The 14,895-nt window shown below is 63.1% G+C and overlaps 5 protein-coding genes across 9 annotated transcripts in view; 4 read left to right on the forward strand and 1 right to left on the reverse strand.

The window, feature by feature from the left end:
* SIK3 (SIK family kinase 3) overlaps window positions 1–2,370 on the forward strand; it is a gene marked incomplete at its 5' end in the record, with an annotated part of 68,034 nt that extends 65,664 nt beyond the window's left edge. For all 5 annotated transcript variants that reach the window (XM_082778044.1, XM_082778046.1, XM_082778045.1 and 2 more), the window contains one exon: window positions 374–2,370. The remainder of the gene's footprint in view (window positions 1–373) is intronic.
* Window positions 2,371–4,050: 1,680 nt separating this feature from the next.
* On the forward strand, window positions 4,051–5,738 carry APOA1 (apolipoprotein A1). Its single transcript, XM_082778106.1, has 4 exons — window positions 4,051–4,139; window positions 4,387–4,442; window positions 4,672–4,825; window positions 4,914–5,738. The coding sequence occupies exons 2-4, from the start codon at window positions 4,400–4,402 to the stop codon at window positions 5,509–5,511; spliced, it is 795 nt and encodes a 264-aa protein (XP_082634232.1). The 5' UTR covers window positions 4,051–4,139; window positions 4,387–4,399; the 3' UTR covers window positions 5,512–5,738.
* A 568-nt stretch (window positions 5,739–6,306) lies between these two features.
* Window positions 6,307–7,114, reverse strand: APOC3 (apolipoprotein C3). The gene is made up of 4 exons (XM_082777851.1): window positions 7,005–7,114; window positions 6,824–6,883; window positions 6,603–6,729; window positions 6,307–6,503 (listed from the first exon to the last, which is right to left on the reverse strand). The coding sequence occupies exons 2-4, from the start codon at window positions 6,879–6,881 to the stop codon at window positions 6,407–6,409; spliced, it is 282 nt and encodes a 93-aa protein (XP_082633977.1). The 5' UTR covers window positions 6,882–6,883; window positions 7,005–7,114; the 3' UTR covers window positions 6,307–6,406.
* A 711-nt stretch (window positions 7,115–7,825) lies between these two features.
* LOC309886758 (uncharacterized protein) lies at window positions 7,826–9,355 on the forward strand. Its single transcript, XM_082777949.1, has 3 exons — window positions 7,826–7,982; window positions 8,122–8,248; window positions 8,356–9,355. Exons 1-3 carry the CDS (start codon window positions 7,934–7,936, stop codon window positions 9,281–9,283), a joined length of 1,104 nt encoding a protein of 367 aa, XP_082634075.1. The 5' UTR covers window positions 7,826–7,933; the 3' UTR covers window positions 9,284–9,355.
* A 1,560-nt stretch (window positions 9,356–10,915) lies between these two features.
* On the forward strand, window positions 10,916–14,821 carry ZPR1 (ZPR1 zinc finger). Its single transcript, XM_082778097.1, has 14 exons — window positions 10,916–11,101; window positions 11,182–11,343; window positions 11,427–11,517; window positions 11,624–11,694; window positions 11,883–11,969; window positions 12,053–12,175; window positions 12,374–12,427; window positions 12,528–12,594; window positions 12,790–12,860; window positions 13,296–13,385; window positions 13,468–13,578; window positions 13,837–13,923; window positions 14,177–14,242; window positions 14,606–14,821. Exons 1-14 carry the CDS (start codon window positions 10,952–10,954, stop codon window positions 14,732–14,734), a joined length of 1,359 nt encoding a protein of 452 aa, XP_082634223.1. The 5' UTR covers window positions 10,916–10,951; the 3' UTR covers window positions 14,735–14,821.
* Window positions 14,822–14,895: the final 74 nt, after the last annotated feature.

Genomic DNA, 14,895 nt, shown 5'->3' on the forward strand with positions numbered 1-14,895 from the left:
CCCTTTCCCTCCAGCTGCACGCCCAGGCTCGCCTGTGTGGCAGCCCCAAAGTTGTGCTGGCCAGGCTGCCACGTGTGTCTCCTTCCCCGTGCCTTTGCTCCGCTGTTGGTGCAAGGCTGGAGAAGAGACAACGCTGAGCTTCTGCGCTCTGTGGCTGTCTGCTGTCCCCTCTGCCTGTCAGGGAAGGTGCCCTCCTGCCCTTCTCCAGCCACTTGCTGTCACACGTTTGTGCCACGTTTTCCTGGCAGTGGCTCCGGTCTGGGCATGGCATGGCCTGTGGGGCTGGACTGTGAACGTGGCGAGGGGCTGTGGGAGCAGGATTGCCATCCTGTGCTATCCCCTAATGCCTCTCTGCTTTCTCTCTCTGTTGCAGGTTTTCTGTACAGCTTTGAAATGAAAAAGGTCCATTTTAAACCAACAGTATCTAGCAGCATTGCGCCAAATTGCCGTAGTATTTCTGACTAACTGGAATACCATGGCCCCTTTCCTCATAATCAGTTCATCCAGTGTGTTGTTCCTTTGGTTTCTTTAATTTTTTGCCATGTTTGCCTGTAACTCCAGCTATCACCGAAATAACCGGAGAACCCGAGTCCTACACGTCAGCGGAGGATTCACGGAGCCTGAGCACTGAGTCTGGTTTTGGAGGGCTTTTACTGCCCGGGCAGGGCCGTGGGGCTGCTCGGGTCCAGGAGCAGAGGGACCGCTGCCCCCCAGTGCCCCCCGGTGCCCCCCAGTGCCTCCCGGTGCCCCCTGGCGCACGGGGCAGGAGCAGGCGGGGATGGAAGCTGAGCTCAGCGCTGTGCTTGAGCCATCGCAGCCCCGGAGCCGTCCCCAGGAGGCCGAGCTGCCCTTCCCTCCCGAATCCTTTGCACTGGGGAGGGACCCGGCGGGCCCCCAGCCTGGGAGCGGGGGCAGAAGGAGGGGGCCCCGCACCTACCCCTGGTGCAATACGCTTCTCGTCTCATCTTCGTCTGCTTTTGTTCTTACTTCATTTTGTCATCGTGCTGAAAGGATCGCTTCTTCCCCCACCCTCCCCCTTTTTAACCTTTTCTTTTCAAATCCGCATACAACTTTTTTGTTGTTGTTTTGTTTGTTTTGTTTTTTTCCTCCTGGCTTAATGTAGGGAAGACAGATTTTTTTTTTCTTTGTTTTCTTAGCTTTTCCTCCTGATCATGTAGGAATTGTTTTTTGGTAAATGTTGTTTTATTATTATTGTTATTAATAAAAGGCAAAAGGAATTTCTGTTTGAGAGAAATTTTTAACTAGATTCTGTTCTATATGAATTGTGACTTGCACCTTTTGTTCAAAGTATTTTATTTCTTTTAATGACTTTGTAATTGTGACTGGTTTTCTCTCTCGTGCCAGTGGCGAAAGTGGTATTCTCCTTTATACAGTTCAGACATGCGTAGGTCTCTTCTTTGTCCTTTCCATCCTTTCCTTGACTGAGAGGAAGCAAACCCGGGGCTCGGGGAGCGCCTGGTGTCATCATTGCCTTCGGGACTTCACGAGCTACAGCTGAAATTCCTCTTATTGACACTTTGGGAATCTTTTTTTTTTTTAAAGAAAAAAAAAAAAAAAAAGGAAAAATCGACCCAGCCCTCCTGAATTTGCACAGAAGGAAGTGTGAAACCAGCGTGGCAGAGGTTAATTCGCTATTGCTACCAAGGCCTCTTCCCACCCCCTCCCCACCCTGTCCCCAGGAAAATAATGCTGTAAACGGAGCTGCGGCCCAGAAAACCAGAAAGGAGGAAAAATCTCGGCTGCTGCCAAGCAGCATCTCCCCGGCCAGCGTTGCTGCTGGCACCCTCGAGCTGCTCGGGGCCGTGGCTGCCCTGCTGCATTTATTTCCCCAGCTGGTGAAGGGGACCCTGAGCGGGCCGGGGGCGCAGGGAGCCGGGCAGGGCTCGCCGGGCTTCAGCGGGAAGATGCCAGGAAACACTGAAAGCCTTTCGCTCTGTACCTTTGGTTTGTTTTCCTTTTGTTTACATGACACTGTATTTCTGGGAGAGTTGACAGCCACCCTACAGTAAGCATCCAAAAAAAAAAGCAGGGACTCGCTTAACCGTGCCATTTCGCAGTATCACACTTTTTTTTTTTTTTATCATTGCTTTGTATTGTAGTAATCAATACGCGCAGTATATGTTGAATGTATATTAATATACTTTGCTATTATTTCTGTTTTTTGGAAATGTCAGAAGTATTTTTCTTCCTCATTTATGTTGGACTAAAAAAAAAAAAAAAAAAACAACAAAAAAACAAAAAACCCAAGTTTCGGTAAACCTTCAGTCCATTTTTTTTGTGGGTCACTTGCAACTAGTCGATTAGTTGGACAGTGGGATCATGACAAATAAAACCATGATGATGATCTTCCCCCGCTCTCTTGTTTGCCTTGTTGCTCAACGCCGGGGGGTGGAGGCGGGGGACGGCCGGGGGCTCTGGGGGCGCCGGGGGCGAAGGCTGGCGGGGTGGCACCGCTGTCCCCTCCTGCGGCCACGCTCGGGGCAGGCGTGGGGCGCACGTGGCCCCGTGCGGTGCCCCCGGGATTTCGGGGCTGCCTCGCTCCCAGCCTCGCCTGCGCCCTCCTGGTGGGGGTCGTGGGGGCCATAGGGGTGCCGGGGCATGGCGGAGGCGCAGCCGCAGCCGGTGTTGGAGCTGTTTTCCTGAAATCCTTGGCTTATCTCCCTGCCCCCACTGCAGCGATAGGGCCTCCTGCGAAGGCGCCGAGCGGTGCTGCGCCCCGGCTGACTCATCCTGCGGATGATTCCTGCGCGCTGACGGCCACGGGGGCTTCGCTGCGGGGCCCTGCCCGGGGAGGGGGCTCCAGGAGCAGAGCTGGAGCCGGCAGCACCAACCCACACCGAGCCCAGAGCCCCCCGGCTGCGCTTCCCCTGCGCCCGCGGGCAGCCAGGCCCCCTCTGCAGCGCTTCCCTCCCTCGGGTGCCGTTCACCTCGGCTTCGCCAGCTCCTGGCCAGCAGCTTGTCGTGGTGCTGCCATCACTGCTGCTTTCTTTGCCCCCCAGTTGTGCCTCGAGGTGCCCATCCTGATCCCCGGGCTGCCCCCAGACCCTACAGGGTGGGAGCGCTCCACCAGGATGTGGTGTTGGCCCCCTGCGTGTGCCGCACCCTGCTCCATCCCCCTGGGGGTCAAAGATGGTGCCAGGAGCCTCCTTCCCAAACCAGGCTTCCCGTGGGGCAAGGGGAAGCTGTGGGCAGGGGAGGGGAGCAGAGGGCAGTGGGGCTGCCAGGGCGCCACAGGGGATGGGGATGGGGACAGGGATGCGGTGCCTGACCACTGGGCTGGGTTTGGGGCTGCCCCAGAGCAGGGAGCATCTCTCCCCCGTGGGCAGCTCCCCCGTGGCATCGAGCAGCCCCTCCTGGTGCCCGGTGCTCCTCCTCAGCGCTGTCTGGGGCTGTGCCCTGCTCTGTGCCCAGGCCCCACCGGGCTCCTTCCCTTGGAGCCATCGCTCTGGCTGCTGAGCAGCTGGGCACCAAGGAGGAATTTTGGGGTGGCTGTGCCGGGGTGCTGTGCCCGGGCTGGCTGCTTGCTTGGGGCTCAGCCTTTGCCTCACTTTGCCCCGGTGATGCTGGCACGGGCACGCAGCAGCCCCTGGGCACGGCTCCAGGCCCTCTGCACGGGGCCATGCTGGGAACCGGGGGGATGTGAGCAGCGGGGGGCTCGGGGAAGGAAGGGGCAGGGGCCCACAACAGCGGAGGAAGCGGGGCGAGGGGTTGGGGTTCAGCAGGCCAGATCCCTGCGGGTATAAACCTCGTCCCCGGGCTCCCGGCCAATCCCTGGGGGCTGCCGAGGGGCCCTGGTGGGGTCGGAGCAGCGGGCAGGAATCTGGGTCACCCGGAGCGTAAACAGGCTCCTTGGCCAGCGAGCCGCGTCCCGCGGGGAGCTCCTGTTTGCTCGGGGCCCTGCCAAGCCGGCGCTCCTTGGCGTGCTGGCCTGCGCCCGGGCTGTGCGCACGATCCTTGAACTCCACGCGCCACATCGCCCGCGCCGGGGAGTGATTTCTTGGGCTGCAGCGCTGGCTTATCTCCGGCGGGAGCAGCCCCTCCTGCATAAATAGCAGCCGCGGGGAAGCAGCGGGCTCACACGGGACGAGCAGCAGCAGAGCGGAGCCAGGAGAGCGCCGGTAAGAGCCCGCGCTGCCCCGGCACGGGATGCTCACACGGGCTGCCCCCGGCTCCGGGGCTCCTCCAGGACCCCCGGCTGGGGAATGGGGCCGGCGTCCTGCCCCACAGCAGGAGGGGGCCATGCAGGGACCGTCCCACACCCAGCGGGGGCACCCTCGGGGTGTCTGCTGCTGGGTCGGGGGGCCCGGGTGCTGGGCTGGCTCTGCCGAGGGCTCCCCTCACCCAGCCGCCTTGCTCTGCCCCCAGGTTCTGCCCGAAGATGAAAGTCGTGGTGGTGACCCTCGCCCTGCTCTTCCTGACGGGTAGGTCCAAAGGGGGGCAGCAGGGACGGGGACGGGGACGGGGCAGCTGAGCCTGCTGCAAGCGCTGCGGGGAGCACCCGGCTTCCCAGCTCTGAGCCAAAACTCAGCCACGAGCCGCTGGTGGCCCCAGGAGCACCCCCGGGGCAGTGAGGTCCCGGGCACAGCAGCGGGGCTGGGTCTGCCCGGGTCTCCTGGCCGCCCGTCCTGAGCACGCTGCCCGTCCCCACAGGCACCCAGGCCCGCTACTTCTGGCAGCACGATGAGCCCCAGGCGCCCCTGGACCGCCTCAGGGACCTGGTGGACGTCTACCTGGAGACCGTGAAGGCCAGCGGCAAGGATGCCATCGCCCAGTTCGAGGCCTCTGCCGTGGGCAAACAGCTCGAGTAAGTGGGGAGAGGGGACAGTGGGGGGGTCCTGGCGGCCGTGTCCCCGCGCCCGGCGCCGTGCCTGACCTCGCCGTGCTCTCCCCAGCCTGAAGCTGGCTGACAACCTGGACACGCTGGGCGCCGCCGCCGCCAAGCTGCGGGAGGACATGGCCCCCTACTACAAGGAGGTGCGGGAGATGTGGCTGAAGGACACCGAGAGCCTGCGCGCCGAGCTGACCAAGGACCTGGAGGAGGTGAAGGAGAAGATCCGGCCCTTCCTGGACCAGTTCTCCGCCAAGTGGACGGAGGAGCTGGAGCAGTACCGCCAGCGCCTGGCACCCGTGGCCCAGGAGCTGAAGGAGCTCACCAAGCAGAAGGTGGAGCTGATGCAGCAGAAGCTGACCCCGGTGGCCGAGGAGGCGCGGGACCGCCTGCGTGGGCACGTGGAGGAGCTGCGCAAGAACCTGGCCCCCTACAGCGACGAGCTGAGGCAGAAGCTGAGCCAGAAGCTGGAGGAGATCCGGGAGAAGGGCATCCCCCAGGCCGCCGAGTACCAGGCCAAGGTGGTGGAGCAGCTCAGCAACTTGCGCGAGAAGATGACCCCCCTGGTGCAGGACTTCAAGGAGCGCCTCACCCCCTACGCCGAGAACCTCAAGACCCGCTTCATCTCCCTCCTGGACGAACTCCAGAAGACCGTGGCCTGAGCTGGCGTGACCAGGGACTGACCCCGTCCCCCCGTCCCGCTCCCGCAGTGCCCCCGCTCCGCCCGGCACCCGGGGTGGCCGAGGGGACCGGCTCCGGGGGCCCCGGGCCAGGCCAGCCCTGGGGAGCCCCCCCCGGGGACCAACTCCTCGCACACCCCCTTCCCTCCCCGAACCGGAGTCTGTCTCAGCTTCGCCTCTCTTTTATCAAATAAACACGACTTAAGTTATTGGAGCTCACTCAGTCTTTGCAGTGGATGCTGGAGGGGGGCAGCCTGCGGGGGGGACGTGCGGGTGCAGCGAGTGGCACCGGGCTCAGCTGCATCCCTCTGACACAGGGAGAGGGTCTGAGGTCTGGGGGGGCCTGGGGAAAGCAGGGAAGGGAGGTGGCAGGGTGGGTGCCCGGGGCTCTCCCTGCTGCCACCGCACACCTCCGAGCCCCTTGGGTGCTGCTCCCAGCTCTGCCCCAGCTCTGTGCCTGCCGCAGCCCCGCGGCTCTCTCTGCTCCGAGGGCTCTGAGCTGGGCGAGCACGGGCTCTGTCACACCGAACACATCGAGAAGCATCTGCCAGGGTGGGCAGGCATGGTGGGGGCTGCTCTGGTGTTGGCTGAACCCCCCCCCAGCTTGCAGCCTCCGCATCTCCTCGGCACCCCAGATGTGTGTGTGTGTGTGTTGGTTCAGCGCGGTGCTCGCCCGTGGCAGAGATGCACACCCCCAGCCCATGCCCTCCCTCTCCCATACTGCGTGCTCCTCCTCGCCACCCCGTGCCCCCAGTGACCCCCGGCACAGCCATCCACCTCGCTTCAGCTCCACTTTATTACAAGAACCGCCACGGAGGGCACGCGTCGCTCCGTGGGGGACCCGCACCCAGCCGCCCCCCGCCAGCCCGCGGCGGGGCTACACGCCCGGCGTCAGCTTCCAGAGCTCCGAGAGCTGCTCCTTCAGCCGGGCCAGCTGCTGCTTCACCACGTCGGCGTTGTCCGACAGCCATTTCCTGCAAGGGAACCGCGGTCAGAGCACGGCACCGGGTGCGCACCGGTGGGCAGGGGTCAGGGGGCAGCGTGCCCGGCTGGTTTTGGGGTGTGGGGGCCACCTGGCTTGCTGAGCTGCCTCTGACTCCTGCACCGTGGTGAAGACCGACTTGACCACGTCGGTGGCTTGCTTGACGTACTCCTGCACTTTCCTCACCACCGTGTCCGTGTCCTCGGGAGTGTCGGCCCCTGCGAGCACAAGCCCGGTGGGAGCGCTGCGTGTGCACCCCTGCGCCCCGCACCCCCCGAGCTCCCTCCAACCCCTTCCTCCCGTCACCCTTACGTGCTCCCACCGCCAGGACGGCCACGCAGACGAGCAGGAGCAGGACTGAGACCTTCATGGCTGGGGAGAGAGCAGAGCACGTGGCATGGGGTGGCGGGCGGGGGTCCTGTCCCCAACCCCTTTTGCCCAGTGCCTGGCGCCCGTCCCAGGCCTGACGCTTTCCAGGGGCTTCCCCACTCACCTGGGCGCGCTGTGCCGGGGCTCTGCTCCGCGGGGGCAGCCCCAGCCTCCCACTTTATACCCTCCCCAACAGCCGCCTCCGAGGGTGCTTGCGCAAAGGTCAGCGGCGGAGTGGCCGCGGGGAGGGGGCGCGTTCCCAGGTTTGCTCTGGATGGGTTTTTCTCCCCCCCGTTTGGAGTTGAGAAATCCCCCAGCACCGGGGGCCAAGGCTGCAGGGGCTGGCTGGGGGCTGTGCATGTGCGTGTGCACACACGTGTGCGCGCAGCCACGCCGGGCTGAGGGTGGCCGTGGGGACAGGCCCGGGGCTGCCGTGGGCTCGCACAGCACAAGGGTGACATCCAGTGGCACCCGCTGCTGGCCTGGGACAACGCAGGGCTGCCTCTGCTCAGGGGGCCCTGACCCCGGGGGGCTGCTGGCAGTGCCCAGGCTGTGTCCCCAACCCCAGGCACCCCGAGGTGCTGAGGCTGGGAGCAGTGCAGGGCCTTGGCCGTGGCTCTCCGGACCCAAGCATCACCAGTGCCTGGCTGCTCCCTCCCACTGCCACCCCTGTGCTGTGCCCCAGCACCACACATCTCCACCAGCCTCCACTCCGGCGTGCTGTCCCCTCTCCCACAGCCTCCCCGTCCCAGGAGGGTCTCAGCCCCGTGTCCCCGTGCTGCCCCCAGCCCCTCGCTGGGTTTGCCCGCACGCCCTGGCAGCGCTGGCCTTTGGCACCCAAGCAGAGGGCTGGCAGAGCCGCGGGTGCTATCAGCACACGTCAGGCCCTTCCACGTCGCGACCTTGCTAAAGTCCAAGCCCGGGGCCCGTGGCGCAGGCCTGCGTGGAAGCAATGAGGCTGCTCGGGGAGCATAAATAGCCGCCGGCACTGCCCAGCTCGGCAGGTCCTGCAGGAAGCAGCAGCACAGGGGAGCCTCTCCTGCACCGCTCAGGATGTCTCCAAAGGCGGCCGCCCTCTTCTTGGCGCTCCTCGCCATCGCGGGTGAGGCATCGCGGGGTCCATGGAGGGGTTGTGGGGCTGAGCACGGGGCTCTGCCTTGGGGAGGGGACCTGGCGTGATGGCCGGGGGGGTCTCTGAGCGCGGCGGTGCCAGCGCTGACCCCGTGTCCGTGTCCCTGCAGGGACGCAGGCTGATGTCAGTGCGGACCAGGTGGCCACCGTGCTCTGGAAGTACTTCAGTGAGCTGGGCAGCAATGCCAAGGAGACCGTGGACCAGCTGCAGCAAGCCGAGATCACCAAGCAGATCAAGTGAGTGCAGGGGCTGCTGCGGCACAGGGGGCTGTGGGGCAGGGGAGGGCGCTGGGTGCTGGGTGCTGGGTGCTGGGTGCTGGGCACTGACCACCCGCTCTCCGCAGCACCCTGCTGCAGGGCAACCTGAAGAGCATGAACTCGTACACGGAGGAGCTGCAGCGGCGCCTGGTGCCCTTCGCCACGGAGCTGCAGGCGCGGCTGGCGCAGGACTCGCAGCGTCTGAAGGAGCAGATCCGCAGGGAGCTGGCCGAGCTGCAGGCCAAGCTGGCGCCCTACGCCGACGAGGTGCACCAGCAGATCGGCACCAACATCCGCGAGCTGCAGGCCAAGCTGAGCCCCTACGCCGAGGAGCTGCGCTCGCAGGTGGACCGGGGCACCGGGGAGCTGCGGCGGGCGCTGGAGCCCTATGCCGCCGAGCTGCGGGAGCGGCTGCAGGACAACGCGGGCAGCATCCAGGCCTCCCTCAGCCCCTACGCCCAGCGGCTGCAGCAGCAGATCGACAGCAGCGTGGAGAACCTGCGGGGGCAGCTGACGCCGCTGGCCGACGACCTGAAGGGGCAGGTGGCGCAGAGCGTGGAGGGGCTGCGCAAGGGGCTGAGCCCTTACGCCCAGGAGGTGCAGGACGGCCTCAACCGGCAGCTGGAGAGCCTCTCGCTGCAGATGGAGCGGGCGGCCGAGGAGCTGCGCGCCCGCCTGGCCACCAACCTGGAGGAGCTGCGCTCCCAGCTCAGCCCCCTGGCGCTGGAGCTGCAGCAGGCGCTGCAGAGCGACGCCGAGGGGCTGCAGCAGCGGCTGGCCCCGCTGGCCCAGCAGCTGGAGGAGCGCGTGGGGCAGACGGTGGAGGCTTTCCAGAGGCAGGCGGCCCCCGTCGGAGAGGCCTTCGGGCAGCAGCTGGTGCAGCGGCTGGAGGAGATGCGGCAGAAGCTGGAGTCGGGCACGGCGGGCGTGGAGGACCACCTGGACCTGCTGGAGAAGGAGGTGCGGGAGAAGGTGGCCACCTTCCTCAGCACCACAGAGCAGGCAGAGGAGTGAGCCCCCCCTCGCCCCTCCAGTAGCATTTGGGGCTTCTCCGCGGGGCGGAAATAAACTGGCGCCTTGTGATGCACTCGATGTCTGTGTCCGTCCTTCCCCTGCCCCCTGCAGTCCCGAAACCCCTGGGTGCTGCTCAGCCTCCCCTCTGGATTTGGGCCCGGGGACAGAGGTGGGGCTGGGAGGGGGCCAGGGCAGGCTGTGGGTGCTGCGTGGGGGCCAGGAGCCTTTTAGCCAGGTGAGCACACCACATGGGGCTGGCTGCCCCCACACAGAGGCTGAGCCTGGGGTGTCACCGCACCGCAGTACCACGATGGCTCAGTGGCACCTGGGTCCCCCCGGGGCTTTGGACAGGGAGGTGTGATGCCGAGCATCCCCGCTGCAGCAGGACCAGGGCACCCTGGGGCTCACGGCGGGGTCTCATCAGCACCCCCAGCTCCACCAGCAGAGCACCTCAGGGTGCTGGGGGCGACCTCTTGTTGCAGGGGGGATGTGGGCAGCAGAGGAGTCCCCCAGGGCCTCACCCCACATGCCGGACTTTGCCCGAGGTGCACAGAGACGCCGACGGGTGCGGGGCAGCCCCGGAGGTGCCTCTTGCAGCAGGTCTGCTCCTGCCCCTGTTTGCTGGGTTGCTCCAGAGCAAACACTCAAAGCCCGGAGTCAGCAGCTCGGCTGAGCGGCCGGGGGGAGCTGCACGGAGCAGCCCGTGCCTGGCTGGCAGCGGGGCTCTCCTGCCCCTCTGGGAGCAGCCGCTCTCCATGGGGACAAGACTCAGGCTGAGGACAGGGAGGTGTTTTTCATGGGGAGAAAATCTGGACAAGAAATGGGCAAACCCTGCCGGGGCTGGGGTGTCGTGGTCCCCAGGTGTGGCTGCAGCCAGCGCCCTTCTCCCATTCCCCTGTCCCAGTGAGCCCAGCGGGGTGTCCCGTGGCCCAGTGAGCCACCAGCAGCTCCCACAGGCAGCACCGCCAGGGGGACCCGTGGCTGGGTGATCTGCAGCCAGTCCCAACGTCCTGCTGCGAGCAGCTGGCCTGTGGGCTGCTCCGCTAACTGCTGCCTTCCTCCTCCTCATCCTCGTCCTCCTCCACTGCCTTCCTCCTCCTCCTCCTCCTCTTTTTCCATTGCCTTCCTGCTCCTCCTCTTCTGCCTTCCTCCTCCTCCCCCTCCTCCTCCTCCTCTTCCACTGCCTTTCTCCACTGCCTTCCTCCTCCTCCTCCTTCTCCTCTGCCTTCCTCTTCCTCCTCCACAGCCTTCCTCCAGTGCTTTCCTCCTCCTCCTCCTCCAGGCTGCTCTGCGGGGCCAGGAGGGAGCTGAGCCCAGCGGCCGTGCCTTCATTTATGGCCCTGGACGCCTCTGGGAGACACAAAAAAAATAAAATAATAATAATAATAAAAAAATAAAAATAAAAAAAAAAAGGGGGGCCAGAAAAGTGGGCAGAAGAGGGGCAGAGAGCCCGGGGTGCCATTGATGGGACCACGACGGGGGGCGTGGCTACACCCGGTGGGCGTGGCTACACACAGTGGGCGTGGCCACGCGGCCGCTCCCATTCACCCCCCAGCGCGCCGCCCCGCCCACCTCCCCGTTCCTCCCACCCCTTCCCCACGTGCCCCCGCCGTCACGTGGCGGCGGGCCGCGCCTGCGCGGTGCGGCGGGGCCGCGGCGCTCCACAAGATGTCGGCGCTGGGCGCGGTGGAGGCCGGGACCGGGAGCGAGACCGGGGCCGGGAGCGGCGGGGCCGCCCTGTTCCGCCCGCTGGGCGCCGAGGACGGCGAGCAGCGGCCGGCGGAGATCGAGTCTCTGTGCATGAAGTGCCACCGCAACGTGAGAGCACGGGGGGCGGTGGTGGGGTGGGGGCGGTGGGTCCCGGAGCCAGCCCCGCGCCTCACCGTGCCCCGCCGCAGGGCGTGACGCGGCTGCTGCTTACGCGGGTGCCGTTCTTCAGGGAGCTGATCGTCAGCTCCTTCAGCTGCACCGCCTGCGGATGGGCCGACGCCGAGATCCAGCCGGCGGGCAGCATCCAGGAGCGGGGGGTGCGCTACACGCTGGCGGTGGGGTCCCGGCAGGTGAGCGGAGGGGTCCCAAAACCCCCCCGGTGTGAGGGAGGTGTTTTTGGGGGGTGTTGTGGTGATGGGGATGTGCCCTGCAGGATATGAACAGGGAGGTGGTGAAGACTGACTGTGCCTCCGCGCGCATCCCCGAGCTGGACTTCGAGATCCCTGCTTTCTCCCAAAAAGGAGGTGGGTACGGGGCCTGCCCCCCCCCTGCGCTGCCCCCCTCAGGGCCAGCAGCAGCACCAGGGTGCGCTGAGCGCTGCCCCTGCGCCTCTGTTCTCTCCCCTTCAAGTTCTGACCACCATCGAAGGCATCATCGACAGAGCCGTCATGGGCCTGGAGCAGGACCAGCCTGTCCGCTGGGTAAGGTGCTGTGGCAGAGGAATCTCTTCAGAGACTTGGTACACGCTTACTTTGTTGCTCCCCTACCTCCTGGCTCTCCGCCCGTCTAATCTGCAGTGTTACGGGCTCTGGTTTGTTCTGCTGACAGCGTTATCTTCAGCTCTGGGTTGCCCCCAGCATTGGTCTCAAATGTGTCTCCCTTTTCGCAGGCAACAGACAAAGAGGTGGCAAGTAAAATCGATGAGTTCATTGGTAAATTAAAGCAGTTGAAAGAAGTACATTCCCCTTTCACGTTTGTAAGTATGTGCAGAAGGGCAGACCCGTTCTGGTGGAAGCGTGGGCTGGCTTCCTAAGGCTTCCTTTGGCTCTTCTGCCGTAGATCATAGACGATCCTTCAGGGAACAGCTTTGTGGAGAACCCCTACGCGCCACAGAAGGATGAAGCTCTCGTGGTCACTCATTACAAGAGGACTCCCCAGCAGGCTGCCATGCTGGGGATTGAGGTAACAGGGAGGCGTTGTGCTCCCTTCCTGCCCAGAGGTGCCTTCCACATCGCTGGTGGTCTGGTGGCAGCTTTCTGCATGCGTGTGGCCATGTGGCCTGGGCACACACTCAGGACTGATCTGTCCCTTGCTGCCTGTGAGACCTCAAATTAAAGAGCAGGTAGAAGCTCATGCTGTTTCTGGCCTCTCCTGTTGCAGGGAGAGGAGTTGGATGAGAAGCCAGCTGATTCTGTAGAGGATTTGAGGAACGAGGTGGGTGACTTTGCAATCTGATGGTGGCTATGTCGAGGTGACTGTGGTGCGTGGGGCTGGCTGATGCTCCCCGACTGCCCTTTCCCTTCCTTTGATCTAGGTACTGCAGTTCAACACCAACTGCCCCGAGTGCAATGCCCCAGCTAACACAAACATGAAGCTGGTGCGTATCCTGTGGGTGACAGCCTGGGGTCAGGCTGGTGGCGTCTGCCGGGGGCTGTGCAAAGGCCAGGGTGAGGGTGGCTTTGTGTGCTGCCCTGGGCCTATTCTGCATCCATAAGGCATGAATAAATGACAGCTAGCAGAGGGCACAGGCCGCTCTGAGATGGAATTGTTGAATTTTCCTTGACTGCCTGCTCCAGAAATCCCCCACTTCAAGGAGGTGATTATCATGGCCACAAACTGTGACTCCTGTGGGCACAGGACAAATGAGGTGAGCTGGTAAACCACTGACCTGTTCTTTCTTCTTTTTGTGTGCTGGGGGGAGTTCTTGTATTCTTTCATGGCTGGATGTTTCTCAGACTCGCTGCCTGTGCTTCACACTGCTCAAAACACAGCAGTTTGGGCAAACCAGGCAGGGAGGCTGTGCTCACAGTCTGTTGCATGAGGTGCATTGCACTGGGCGTAGAACTGCCTTGGTTACGTGTGAGAGAGTTCTTTCTTGAAGAGCTGCATTTAGGGAGGGGGTCATTCAGCTCCAAACCTGCCCGGTTTCCCAAAGTGTATGGGGCTGTCCCTGCATCTGCCTTTGCACTGCGAGCTTGGAAATACCAGAGCAGGCCCTCCGAGGGCATCACAGCCTGGCTTCCCTATAAATTGTGGCCTGACCAGTATAAAAGTTGGGGCCGCTGACTGCTGGGTGTTGTAGGTGAAGTCTGGAGGAGCAATAGAACCCCAGGGCACCAGGATCACCCTTCGGATTACAGATCCTTCGGACATGACAAGAGACATCCTAAAGGTAAGGAGCCTTCGGCTACCTGCCCCCTCCCGCAGAGGGTGCCTGCTGGGCTGTCAGGACTCACGTGGGGTCCCTGTTACAGTCGGAGACGTGCAGCGTGGAGATTCCAGAGCTGGAGTTTGAGCTGGGAATGGGAGCACTGGGAGGGAAGTTCACCACGTTGGAAGGGCTGCTGAAGGACATCAAAGACCTGGTAAGTGGGCCTGGGCCGCTGTCTAGCGGAGCTCTGCCAGAAGTGTTTGTATTCCTCTGCAGAGCAGTGCACTGCTCCTCTCGTGCTTCTTGTTCCCTTCCCAGCACAGTGTGTTGGTTGTGCTTGTGCTGAAGGGTCCTCCTCGACACCCATCAGAGCTCAGACCCCTCTGAATTAATTTTTGGCCTTTTGTGTGGTGAGGGCACTGTGGGACTGGGCTTCTCCTGCCCTGCATAAGTGCTGGGTCTGCTCTTCCAGGTGGAGAGAAACCCCTTCACCCTTGGCGACAGCTCTACTCCAAGCAAAAAAGAAAAGCTGCAGGAGTTTGTTGGCAGACTGCAGGAGGTAAGTGTCCTAAACTCCCAAACTGCGGTGTGGTTTTGGCTTTGTCCCTGCAGTGAATGGGGTGTGTTTAACTGAACTCCGTGCCAAGTGCCACAGAACCTCCTTGAGCTGTCCCACACTTGTGCTTCTGTGCCCTCACGTGTTTGTCAAGCAGCTGCTGCTAATTAAGGCAGATGTTCAGTGAAAAGATGTGTGCTGTGGGTCTGTTGGTACCACAACTGCCTTAACGTATTGGTGTGCTCTCTTCCTGCAGATAATAGAGGGAAAGACCAAAGCTCACTTCATAATGGATGATCCAGCAGGCAACAGCTACCTTCAGGTACAGCGGTGTGCACTCAACCACCCTGACGTGTTCTGAACGGCTTGGGAGGATTATTTTTTTTTCCTTTGTTTTTTGGCTGTTAGGGTTTTTGGGGGGCTTGTGTAACGAGGGGGAGTACCCAAGGAAGGAAGGCACTTCCTAGGGAAGGAAGACTGCTGGTAAATTGGGGGGAGGGATGGTGGCAGTGGTGTCTGTGTTTGGGATTAGGGGCTGGGGATTTTGGAATTCTGGAATTTGGGTTTGTCTGGGGCCTGATGGGCAACTGGTGCTGGGCTTAGGGGCTGGGTTTGTTGGGTCCGGAGCTCCTCAGCCCCTGGCAGAAGGGGACGGAGGCTCAGGAGGCTTCTCTCTGCCCCGCAGAACGTGTACGCCCCAGAGGAGGACCCGGAGCTGCAGGTGGAGCGCTACGAGCGCACCTTCGAGCAGAACGAGGAGCTGGGCATCAACGACATGCGCACCGAGGGCTACGAGGCGGCTGCCGACCGATAGCGGCGGGGCCCAGCCCCCCTCCCGCAGCACCAGGACTCGCTGCTCACCGGGGCTGTGCTGGGAGCGCCGCGCTGGGGTGGGTGGGGGGGTGATTTTGGGGTCGATTCGGCTGTTTTTGGGGTTTGTTCTAATAAAGCGCCTGCGGGTAGCACCCTGCGCTC

The sequence above is a fragment of the Aythya marila genome (assembly GCF_965140915.1).
Source record: "Aythya marila genome assembly, chromosome: 23".
Classification (NCBI taxonomy): Eukaryota; Metazoa; Chordata; class Aves; order Anseriformes; family Anatidae; genus Aythya; species Aythya marila.